Source organism: Trachemys scripta, chromosome 10 (assembly GCF_013100865.1).
Source record: "Trachemys scripta elegans isolate TJP31775 chromosome 10, CAS_Tse_1.0, whole genome shotgun sequence".
In the NCBI taxonomy this organism is placed as follows: Eukaryota; Metazoa; Chordata; order Testudines; family Emydidae; genus Trachemys; species Trachemys scripta.
In genome coordinates this window covers 15,209,862-15,222,767 of record NC_048307.1, presented here as the reverse complement: position 1 = coordinate 15,222,767, position 12,906 = coordinate 15,209,862, and the positions used below count along the sequence as shown (strand labels likewise).

The following is a 12,906-nucleotide window of genomic DNA, read 5'->3' as shown; positions in this document are numbered from 1 at the left end:
CAAAATAAATAACTTACATTACAAGCAACAATATTGAAGTAAAGATCTCAAGAAATAACCAGCAAATACAACAGTTTTAGTAATTGTTTAACTGCCCTAAGGGTTATGAATAAACTAGATGTGAACTGAATAGCTGATCTCGCAGATTGCTGTGACATTGCAAATGAACAGAAAACCAAAAATGAGCAGGTGTGCTCAACTCAGGAGACATAAATACAGCAAGTCAGTGCCAGCATAGCCTCCACAATCTCCATTTGGGAGAATTTAATCACGAGGAAGTAAGCCAACCACTTATTTAGTCTACTAGTCAACTAAACATCAGTGCTTTGAAAGAAACTGCTTGGTGTCCACAGTTGCCAACTTTCACGCGGTAGCACCCTGACTTTCACAATAAGGCCAAAACAAGCCAATCCCTAAGAACCCTAACACTCTATGTGACTAGATCCTTCTGGCGTGCAGTCTGGGACTGTGGTGGGCCCACTGTGCACCCGACTCTCTCCCCCCCAGCCCCTGCTTTTTCACAAGCCAATTAAGCCAAAAACAAGCCCAATTTCTGCATTTTTTCACGGGTTTGGCATGACAAGCTTTGATTCCACCATCATAGGAGAAACTAATACTTTTTTTCAAATAAGTACTTGGATTTAGTGTTTTATTATAAGCATATTTTAAAGAGTTTAGTATGTTAATTAGTAGGCAAATGTGGGATAATGTACCCTCAAAATTAGGTTTCATCCTGATCTCTAATAGTCAGAGATTGACTTAAGCCCTGAAGCATAAGGTTTAAATCCCTTCCAAAATTGGTTATTAATTATAACAACTGTGACTGTTCTTGATATCCACAGAAGTATCCAATCCCTTATTGAAATCTAGCCCAACATCTCAGGGACATGAAAATTCATGGGGGAAAAAAAAAAAAAAAAAAGAGACCAGAAGGGTGGGACAGGACAGACATTTCAATGTATCAAACTGGCTACAGTGATACACATAAAAGAAAAATCTGTTCTATATTACTTATTCCCCAATTTTATATATTCAGTAATTGTATGTATATATACATAAATGAAAAAACAGGATAATTCAGTAGTTGAACACTGCTAAAAGCTGAGGCCTATTTGACAGAAGGAGAACTGTAAATAAGATTACCTAGTAAAATCACTGTTGATATCACCTAGAATCTTCATGAGGTCAGGGTGAACGGACGTGAGTGATACACTGGGTGTTTTCCTCATGTGAATTGTACTTTTCTCTGCCAAGTTCATATGATTGAAATAGATAAACTTAAACTGAGGTTCCTTCTCAGACCTAGGAAAACAAGTTAAAGAAAATGGTGACTAAGTGGTCTTTGTGAAATGTGTATATGTAAGTCACAGATCACTAATCCATGCACAACATGAAATCCATGATCAGGTACCTTATCATCATACTGAGACATTGTGCATATATTACTATTAGGCTTGGCAGAATTTGATTTTTTTTTCTAATTTTGACCATTTATACCATTTATTTTAAAGATTTTTTTTAAACTGTTGCTGGAAATTGAGGGGGCATGTGCGAAGGGTTGGGATTAGGGCAGCTTGGCAGGGGCTCCCCTACACAACTGAGAGGCCCATGACATCAGGGTACAAGGTGAGGGAGAGGCTGCAGCCCTGGCTTGGGGGAGCTGAGACCTCAGGCCAGGGCTGCGATGAGGATGACAAAACCTTGGCCACAGTTCTGGATCAGGGATGGAGCCATTCAGCAGCAGGGTGATCTCCCCCATGGCCAGGGTCTTTACCTCTTCCTCACCACAGTCCTGACTGGGGGTCTCTGCTTTGCCCCACCAGAATTACACCTTTCCCCACACCTTGTGCCTCCAGGGATCAGGTCTCACCAGCTCTGGCAGCTCAGGGAGTTTCCTGCAGCCCTGCAGACACATGACAGCAGGGCTGCAGAGGGCCCCTTGAACTGCCACAGTGCTGGTGACAGGGGCAAAGGGGGAAAGGCTACTATCCTGCCAACTTTTAGTGATCAATATTTTTTTTTTAGTTGATTTACCAACATCTATCAATTTAAATCAAATCCCGCCATGCCTAACTACTTTTCCAGATCTGTGGCAGGGTTGACAGACTGTTTTTGGATAGCCATTGAAATGAAAAACATTTAGACCTCCAAAACACTGACACCATAAGAGAGACCTGCATGAATTCCTAGTACAGGAAAGAGAATAAAATTATGTCTGCCTAATGCATTTCCTGCTCTTACCAGGACCCAACCACCGGTGAGGGACATCAGAACATCTCCCTTTCTCCTTCACTAGCTCTTTGAGTTCTCCCACTGGGCCCATGATCTCACACCATTGGTGGATTTGAACCACAGCTGGTTGCTGGATTGGTTAGCTACTCTGGGGAGAGAGCATATAGGTGCTGGCTGCCTGCGAGTGGGGATCCTTGCTGCCTGCCTAAAGAAGAGTCAGCTGTTGGCTTGGTTGGGTGTTGTGTTACTAGTTTGTTTCATAAGGGATTTAGAACTGTATCAGTTTTTCATTGACTATCATATTTGAGATCAGGAAAACTTCCCCTCTTTCCCAGAATGGCCAAGCCAACGAGAGTTTTTCACCCTCCTTGGTGGATTCGGGCATGAGATGATCTCCCTTTCCCAGTTTGGTAAGTCAAGACTTAAACTTAAGTCATTGATATTGGTTTTGGTGATGGCTTCAACAATTACAATCAGTGAAGGTTTGCTGCAGCAGTTGGCACTTCAGGTTACATATTCAGTTGTTTGGAACTGTCTCATCTATGCTAGACATCATATGGCAGTTTACTCACTATCACCTTAGCGGACCAGCAAATGGCTCAAACGTCTGGATATCTTGCTCCCTATTATGTCACCCAACTGCATTAGTGTAAAAAGAAACCATATAAGGTTATCAGGGCACTGCTGCATTAAAATTTTAAGGGAGAGTTAATAAGATGATCTTCCTTTGCTTTAATCCCTCAATGACATAAAAAAACAAGTATTTAATGATTTAATAGGTTGGCACCATTGCAAGCATATTTTATTTGACTCACTGCATTTTTGCCAGTTTAGTACAGTCACCACACACCAAAGTAAGTGTGCATGTATCTTTGGTATGATTGAATCATCCTTAGAACAGCAATACTGTAGGAAACCAACAAATACTCCACATGACAAATATACCTTTTGAAGAAAATATTTAGGATCGTGGGAGAAGCTAATAAGCACCTCAACTCTTCCCCCAAACAGTCAAGTGTGTACTACATAAATCTTGCCTGGGAATTTTCCCTTCTTCTTATACAGTGCTACCAAACAAACCATTTGTGTGGTACAACTGATTCATGGTTTCAAACATCCTAAATGACAACGTTATCATCCTCAATATACACCTTCACTTATATTAGCTTGACCGCAGCAGACAAATGCCACTTGCTGTAGGGAATTTAAACTCTTTAAAGTTTATAATCCTTCAGTGTAATGTGTCTGTTGGTTTAAACCATCATGAACTATACACTAACTAGGCTGCTGCCTTAAACCTCTATCATGTAAATGACCCACAGCTTCTCTCTGCTGGCCAATATACAATATGTGCTTAGATTAGGGCTGACATCTATGCTATCACAATCGATTAGAGTGGTGCTATTGTATAAAAAGGCACTTTTCTTTTAACATAAAACACAAAAGGAACTAGAGAAAAAACAAACCTACTATGTAAAATCCAGCAATGATTTACCCTGGGCTTTTAAGAGTTAGACAAAAGGAATAAAGATTTCAGTAACAGAGTCCCAGACCTCTATAGCCTTGAACTGTTAGTTTCTTGCAAGATAGCACAGTACTCTTGGTAAAGTATAAGGCTTGCAGCTGTATTTTGCTATCTAAATTTTTTGAGCTAGTGTGCATGTTGTTATATATGGGGCTGATAGAGCTGCATATTAAGGTTGTCTGACACTTCCCATTATAACATGCTGTTTTAAGTTGCTTATAACTTTGCCAAACTTTAACCATTTGGGCTGAAATTTTACGTCAGGTGTCTGCCTCAGTCTGAATTGCCCTGGAAAATGTGGGTTCAGCTGTTTCCAAGAAAGAGGGTAAGGAAAAAATGTTCTGCCCATATTAAAATAATTCTGGAAACCTTTTATTGGAAAAATTATTGAAATTTGGCAGGGAATGGTCTGTGTGTCAGTGATGTGCCTTTTACCATCCCCATGAGGATCTGTCCAAATTTGGCCAAGCTATAAGCCTTTGAAAAACTGTGGTTTGCATATGCTCAATAGAGGCTTAGATTTTTAGCAGCTAAATTCCCCGAAGAGTCAGTGGCGCACTGGGCATGCTCCAGTTCAGGGCTGAAGGAGCGAAGCTGGACTTTTCATACGATTGCAGCTCTGGGCCATGCTGGGTCTGGGCACATGAACAGAGAGCAAGGAGTCTGTCCCTCCTGTGCTCTCAGTGACCACCCCTACTGGACTCAAGGAGCATGGAGGAGGAAGCTGTCTGACTCGAATGCAGGGTAGACAAGAGCTGGGCCCGCAGTGGGATGGAGGGAAGATTGGGACAGAAGGCTGGCAGGGTTGGAGGGGAAAGATTGGGACTGGCTGGACAAGACCACAGGAAGCTGGGAGGGGGAGACAAACTGGCTGGGCAAGGGGACTAGGACCTGGAGCCAGTAGGTGGAGGGAAGGAGGTGAGGGGGCAAGGGAGACATATCTAATGTGGAGCCAGGTTTGCGGGGGTGGGGGAAGAAATGAGATTGGCAGAGCAAAGAGATTGGGACAGGGGGCTGCTGGTGGAGAATGGAACATAGATTGGAGAAGTCGTCTAGGGAGAGAGATTGGGACTTGGAGCCAAGTGTGGATGTGGGAGGTGGTGGCAGCAGCAACAAGAGGTCAGTGGGGAAGAGAGAGAAACTGGATGAAGCGTGGGAGCAGGGGAACTGTTATTGGTTGCATAAGGAGATTCAGGACAAGGAGCTGGGGGTAAGAATTGGGAATGACTGGGCAACGAGACAGACTGGGAGTAGGGGAAACTGGAATGGGAGCCTGGAATGGTAAGACTAAGACTGGTTGGGCAAGGAGACTAGGACTGGGATGAGAAGCCTGAGGAGAGGAGACTGGGACTGGCTACATGAGAAAAATGGGACTGAGATAAGGAACCACAGGCAGGGAAAAGACAGGACTGGGATAAATTGGAGGGGATGGAGTAGAAGGGTTCAAACTTGAGGAGTGGGGAGGGACGAACAGGCAGAAGAGAGTGCAAACCCATTAGACACACTCCATCCAGAGCTTGGAATGGAACCTAAGAGTCCTCAGTCTCACCATTCCTCTGCTGGCAGTAAGTACATGAAACACACTGGCAAAGCTTACCATCTCCCTCTAATGCTGGTCCACCTACAAGATGACAACCTACAGTTGCTATCCGTTACTCTGTTAGCTCACATGGTCTGTGTGGTGGATCTAAACATTCCAATCCTGCCAATCATCCAGGTAGTTTTCAATAGGATGCTACATGATAGAATTTCTTTTTTCAAAGACCTAAGGAATTTTTTTAAAGACCTAGTAAATGCTAAAAGAACATTAAAGGTTGCAAAGTCAAGCACTAAACAGTTAGGAAATGAGGTAGAGGGCCTGTAGAAAAAAACAGTATGTAATCATGTAATTAAAGACAGTAGCATAATGCATAAGCACAAGGGGCAGCATTAAGGTTGCATAGGCAACATTAATTCTGGCATCTCCTAAGTTTTGAGTGCTTGACTTGCCACCTAAATAATGTTCTTTTAATATACAATATAGTGGGAGAGGTTATATAATGCACTGGCTAATGTGCATGCTGCTCTTTTCTGCTCGATACAATGTCAGATATCTGCAGCTGCCACCCCTTAGAGACTGAACTGCGTAGGATAACACCTAATACTACTCAGAGATAACATTCTTCTGGAGCTCAAGTGGTAGTGGTCCTTCTAGTATCAATATGGTCCACATCATAATATCTGAGCATCTGATACATACAAGGAATTTTCCTCATAACAGCTCTTGGACATAAATAAGTATAATGATCTCATTTTACAGATGAGGAACTGAGGCACCAAAAAAAAAAAAAAAAAGATTTGTCTAAGGTGTCAAGACAGCCTGTGGCAGCCCAGGGAATTGAACTGAGGTCTCCTGAGTCCCAGCCTAGTGCCTTATTCGCAAGGCTATGCTTCCTCTCTGTAGACAGAAACATCCCAGGTTCTGATCTTGGCACTGCATACTACATTGTCTGCATATGCATATCCATAGATTTATAATAAATTAAATTACATAGCCAATATATTTTATCTAAACTGAAAGCGCCTCACCTTGTCTACTCAAAAATATAAATGTCACGGCCCTTATTTACCTAACTGAAAAATATCATCCCAGTGTTTTGTTTTTTTTACGCTATACACCATCACAGTTTGGGAAAAACAAAGTCTCAGAAAGTCAAGAGGAAGGTCACCACAAAGCTTGCTACATTGTCTATAGTCAGCTTTATAAGCTGCCTTTGGGCAACTAATGTGTGTGTGTCACAGGGTGACTGGCCCCTTTAAGAGGCAGTGTGTGTGGGGCGGGGCATCCAGTGCACCAGTGACTGATTATCTGCTGCCCTGTTGGGCTTACGGGAAGGCACCTGGTAGAGCGAAAGGAAGGGAAGGGCTTACAAAGGAAGAGACAGCAGCAGCTGTTCTCCTCTCTACCTCCCTGGACTGAAAGAAGTCCACAGGTAGCAGCCTTTCCCCTGCTGCTCTCTCCTCCATTATAACGCTCAGATGCCTGCCCTTCAGCCCAACTGGGTAGCAGCTAATCAGTCCCAGGTGCACTGGAACCTGCTCCCACTTAAAGGGACCAGTCACACTGGCAGTGTGATGAAGGTAGGTACTCAGAAAGGCTCCTTTCCGGTTATGGGATTAACCTTTGGGAAGATGTTCAAGAACAAGCCATCCTCACACCATGTTTCAGTAGCAAACTAAGTTTTCATTGAAATCAGCCAAAAATGTTCACAAAGTGGAGGAACAAGACAATAAACAGCAACAAAGACGAAGTGGGTATTCACCCACAAAAGCTTATGCTCCAATACGTCTGTTAGTCTATAAGGTGCCACAGGACTCTCTGTTGCTTTTTACAGATCCAGACTAACACAGCTACCCCTCTGGTACAAGACAATAAATGTACAGCATGTGGCCAATGCAAGAAAAGCCTCTCTCTCTTTGTCTATAAGTTGCTACAAGTGACCCTGGCATTATGCAGAGCACTGAGGGAGCAGAGGATTATCGTCTACACTTATCTCTATTTGTATGGTCCATTTAGAATTCTAGTCTTGCAAAAAAACACGCTGCCACATCAGTACATCTTCTCTAGCAGTTCCATTTTTTTGCAGGGGGAGTAGAGGAAAATGAATTGAATAAGTATAGGCAGCTGGGGATTCCCTTGGAAGCACAGAGATGGCATTAGCTGCTCTATGACACACTCTAACCCCTTCAGCCACAGGGATGGTCAGAACATTGTTGCACTCTGGCTGGTGTAATGGTACCATGGTTACTGTAATTTACACCTGGTATCAAATGTTACCCAGCAGCCCAAGGGATCAGAGGAATACAAAAGTGGCTTAAAAATGCGTCTACCCTGCTCCCTATTGGGCCCTACACTGAACACAGCTTGGCTGGATACAAGGACAGGAGCCAGAGGCAATACTCTCTCTTAGCAAGCCCATGAATAGGGAGCCTGAAGAAATAAGATTGTAACAGTGATAATGCCTTGACCTTTTAAGCAAAACCTCCTGTTGTCTTCCCAAACAATGATGGGACCCCACTGCTGAAGGAGCCTTTGGGCAAGTATATTTTCTAGTAAAAGGTGCCAATAAACTGCTTATTTTGTATATCTAAGACCTTAAAAGATTAGGTAGCACCTAAACCTCAGCAATTTTATTTTTTTCAAACTTACTAGGAAATCAAAGTTAAAATGCCCACCCCCCTCTTCCTGCATTCCACTGGACCTACTGCAAAGAGTCAGAGACAGAAATTCCTTCAGAGTAATTGGATTTTCTCTGAAGTTACAGAATCTACTTTTATTTAGACTCCTTGTTAAAAATGATCTGAAGAATTTCTAACTACTTTAGGTCCTGTCCACATTAGCTTCAGAACAACCAGAGTCCTGGTTTTGATCCAGTGTGGATAGGACCTTAGAATTAAATACTAGATACTTCCACCAAGGGCAATGGGGAGATGTACACTCAATTTAAAATTTGCGAGACAAGGGAAGGGGGAAAAATAAGTCCTAGTTCTCCTGCTCCCACTCTAGAGGATACATCAATGTCCATTATGCTGCTAATGTTGCACACCCCAACAGAACCCTCATTTCAGACTAAAAATGGACTATTGGGATCAGGTCATTTCTGTTTGCACATGAAAAATTACCACAAAACCCCACAGGAATTGCCTGACCACTGAGTCTGAATGCCCCTCTTCCCTAGCTATTTGGGGTAGGCAGCATATTCTACAGTTGTTGGACTTTTCCTTTTAACTATTTGCAGGTTTCCTTTAAAATGGTTAATACTTTGATAATTATTTGGGTAGGAAAAAAGTAGCAATTATAAGATTGTAAGACTAAACATGTGCCAAAAGGCCTTACCAAAGGCAAAATGAACCTTAACCACACAATGACCTAAATAAAATTGTTACTTTTATAAAAACTAGTGCAGTTCCCCCAGGGCACTTAAATATGTCACAATGGGTTCTCTATAAATGTCAAAGATACATGTGGAGAGAGATAACATCTTATAAAATATACATGTTAATTCAAAGAGAATGCTCTTAAAATATGTATTCATATTGTTATCCTTATTGAAGCAGTCATTAAAATAGACTTTGAGCTACCTGGTGAAGGTTTGCAATAGGAACATAAAGATAGTACAAACCCTGATATCCTTTTGTTGATGTTGTATTGTTCACATATGTCTGATGCTAATACTGTGAGTTGAGGCCCAACAATGCTGTCCAGTTTACGGCAAAAATCCAGTGTAGGTTGCATTGAGGCTATGAAGCAGTTTTAAAAAGATAATGAGTTTTTTCCTAACAGTACATGAGGTCTATACTATTTTGTGCCAAAAAAGCAAACATGTTCTTTTGTAGCTAACTTTAAACATTTATAAGACTCTTGGACCATATTCTGCTGTCAGTTACACCCAAGAAATCTCATCAACATCCAGGTGGCTTCCACGGAGTAACTGAGGGCAAAAGTGTGTCCCTTTTGTACCATCAAGCAAAACACAATATAAATAATCTAATGACTAAGAAGTTGGTGAAAGCATCCACACAGAACAAATTAACATACAAGACTATAACGAATGAATACTTTGCAATAGCAAAATCAGGCTAGATTTATGTTTGATAACGGTTTGGTAAGGAGATAGTACCGAACAACAAAGTTGTCAAAAGAAAAGCATTTAATCTCCATGGTTTATTTCAAATAATACAAATATATACCTACCATCAATCATAAAACAGACAGCTGCACTCATGGCCTGAAACAAACCAAAACAAAAACATTTACAAAACACATTTTCTTTCCTCAACTTCACCAATACATTCACTGTAGAAGTCATTTATTTTATACCAGTTAAATTTTGAAAATTCCTTAAGTCACAGTAAAGCTAGAGTGTTAACAGTAAAACCTTTGCTCCCATGAGCCTATATAGGATACCCAATTTTCCATATTACTTCAGTCCTTGACAAGGTTTTTAAATCAGCTATTGATGGGGGCTTTGAGAAGTAGTGTGCTGCTCTGCAGGAATTGAAATGTAACCTGGCTAGGGCATTGCCTACACACAAAATGTGCACTTTATCCTACTAAATCTTTAACTAAAATCAGTTTTAAAATCCATTTAGTTAAACCAGTCCTAACCCACATGTAAACCTTTTTATAACATATATAATATCTTTCTAGCTTAGGGTTGGCACTGGCCAGAAGCCAGGGTGAGGAGCTCTGAGAAAATATTACACATGGCTAGCATATGTTGCTTTAAGTTCACTGCTGGTAAAGCAACATGGAAGGAATACAGACAGACTTTTGCCAAGTTTGCATCATTTGGATTAAACCAGAACCTCCAAAAGAAACTCAAAGAATTCAGAAAAAGATTATTTGAAGTTTTAAATTTGAACCTTCGGACAGCTCCCTATCTCACTGTTCTAATCTGGTCATGCCCTATGCACCTTCCTGCATGGATTCAGAAATAAAACACAGCAATGTTTTCCTCCTGTGTGGATTCATAATACACTGGAATAGAGAGAGTTTGGTACCTTATAAACAATTAAATGAAGTTCTTCATAAGTGCCATCTGTGTTTACAAATATTTTGGGGAATCTGCATTTTACTTCTGGATCATTAAGATTTAAAGGTCCAGTAAGAAACCTAAAAACCAGAATTAAACAGGACAGATACAATTCATTTTTGTATTCAACAGAAAAACAATTTATAAGCACATGAACAATTTTTTAAAACAACTTTTTCAATACATGCATCCATTTGAACACAAAGAATTTCTGTCTACCCAGTTACTTATATAACTCCCTATTACCATAGTATCTGAACATGTGTCCATGTCAAATTACTAATTTCAAATTAACTGAAAGACTTAGGTCCCAACTTCAAAGCGACTACTCTCTTTAAAATGAAGCATGTGAGTAAGCATTTGAATGATCAGGGCCTTAGTTTGGAGTAAACTTTGTCAGAATGCACAGAAAGAGGGTTTTTTTAGATCAAGATAAACAATGTGGTGATTCAAGACTGAGTTGCAAGTTATCAGTGGCATTTCAACAGCCTTTTCTTGATCAAAGGTGACTATTGCTCAGGGAACCAACTGTATTTACCAACAGGCCCTCGAAAAAAACCTCAAAAAAGTTTACATGTTAGCACCAAAATAACTCTGAGCTAGGGAAATAAAGGTAAAAAATACATAGATGATCAGGGAAACCCAATAAATCCTCCAGTTGCTTTTAAAAGGAACACCTTCTCAGTGATGACTACAGAATGCATTCTCTGGTACATCTCATTCTTCTGCTTCCTACCAATGTACACATATGTGAAAAACATCCGAATTTTGCAAGACTGAAGTGAGCTAACCCACCCTGATTTTATGCTCATGCTAAAGAAGTGGAAAACACTAAACTGGGTTTTTTTTATTAAAGAAAGCACAATTCGTGCTCTGGAAACGGGGGGCCAAGAAGGACCCAACCCTTCATTCAGAATAAGGTCACACACTGGCCAAATGCAAAAAGTCTCCCACCGATGCACTTAATATATAGGCCATTGTGATACGCAAGTCACTGGACAGACCATTGTTTTGCTCCTATATGACAAATCGTATTGCTCGGTGAAAAGGAATTGGAGGAATACTAAAATACTTTCTGTACAACATGCTAAGAACAGCAAGAAGGAAATAAGTATGCACTAGCTCTAAATCACAGGCCAAAATCTACACTGATTCATGCTCTGTGCAACCCCACTGAAGCCTATGGGATTATCTGGGTGTAGAAATTAGTCCCAGGAATTCATTTACACTCCTACCTAAACAAACCATTCAGTTCTTATTCTATGTGCGAAAAGCCTAGCTTTCCTTCTGAAGGGAAGAAACAGTATAGAGTATGACAGATGATAAGAACTACCTTCCGTAGTGTTGTAGATTTCCTGGCATTTCTGCACGTATTGGGGAATCTCTTCCTGCTAACTGAAAACAAACAGGAAATAAACAGCTTGGGACATTTCTTTCCATTTCTCTTTGTTCTGCAGTAGCTAAAGAAACTGTCCACAATCAACAGACCGGAGACTATACCTCTCTTGCTAGGAAATACACCATTAATGCAGAATGGGAGGGGCAAGAATATATGGCAACAATATTTAGAAAATTGGGCATTTTGGTTTTACATTTATTAATCTGAAAAAAGTTCCATAAGTTAAGTTTTAACTTTGATATATAGCTCTTTTAAAGTAATTTTATGGCTCCCATCATCATGGTATCTGAGCAAACTCTAATGAACTTTTATCCTCAGATCACCATTGTCGGGTTGATAAGTATTTTCATTGTGCAGGTGGGAAACTGAGGCAGAAGATTAAGTGAGTTGCTCATGGTCACACAAGAAGTCTGGAAGAGCCAGAAACTGAACCCACACTTCCTAGGCCCTCGTCTAGTGCCATAACTACAAGACCATCCTTGCATCCTCATTAAAATCTTTACATTTCTGTATATTAACAGCAGCACAGGCTACATCTCACACTGGTAAAGCTGTGCATGGTTGAACTGCATTTTATCTAGGTAATACGTTGGTCACTAGTCAACCATCCTAACTAAAGCCCTTAAGGGAAACCCTCAAATGAGATCAAAACTGCAGTTTTAATAGAGATGTGGTTTTAATATAGCTGTAGTTCAATATCCACAGAATGTTTATCCATCTCTAATTTTCAGTTATTGAATATTCTACATTATTTTCCTATTTGTTGTTTATAGTGAAGTCTACATATTTGCAACATTTTTGTTGACTGCAGGGGAGTTGGCTCCCTTTTGGGGTACCTGCTGTAATCTGCTTCACAATTTGAATCCTTACAGCTTTCTAACATTCAGGTTTTCTACTGCTAAGGGAATACTGTTCCTTTTTCACTTGTGAACACCAACAGTGATATCCAAGGCCCGGTTAAGCAGCCTTTCTGAAACTCCCTAGGGAATGTACTGGGCTATCCCAGCTCCCGCTTTCTTAATATGATGCAGTAGTGCAGACTCACAATGAACCTAAATGAAGCAGAATCTGTCGTTTTCTGAAATGTTTACTTCTGTAATTTCTAAAACTTACCAGAGCTCATTTAATTCAGTTACGGGAGGAAAGATGGCCTTGTGGTGAAGGTACAAGAACTG

At 40.7% G+C, this 12,906-nt stretch overlaps 1 protein-coding gene across 1 annotated transcript in view; it reads right to left on the bottom strand.

Moving 5' to 3' along the window:
* Nucleotides 1–12,906, bottom strand: part of CCZ1 (CCZ1 homolog, vacuolar protein trafficking and biogenesis associated) — a 30,835-nt gene that overhangs the window by 3,425 nt on the left and 14,504 nt on the right. Inside the window, exons 9-13 of the mRNA XM_034783958.1 lie at nucleotides 11,666–11,727; nucleotides 10,301–10,412; nucleotides 9,492–9,525; nucleotides 8,920–9,037; nucleotides 1,144–1,302 (exon numbers count right to left, since the gene is read on the bottom strand). Coding sequence (XP_034639849.1) covers nucleotides 1,144–1,302; nucleotides 8,920–9,037; nucleotides 9,492–9,525; nucleotides 10,301–10,412; nucleotides 11,666–11,727 — 485 coding nt within the window. The remainder of the gene's footprint in view (nucleotides 1–1,143; nucleotides 1,303–8,919; nucleotides 9,038–9,491; nucleotides 9,526–10,300; nucleotides 10,413–11,665; nucleotides 11,728–12,906) is intronic.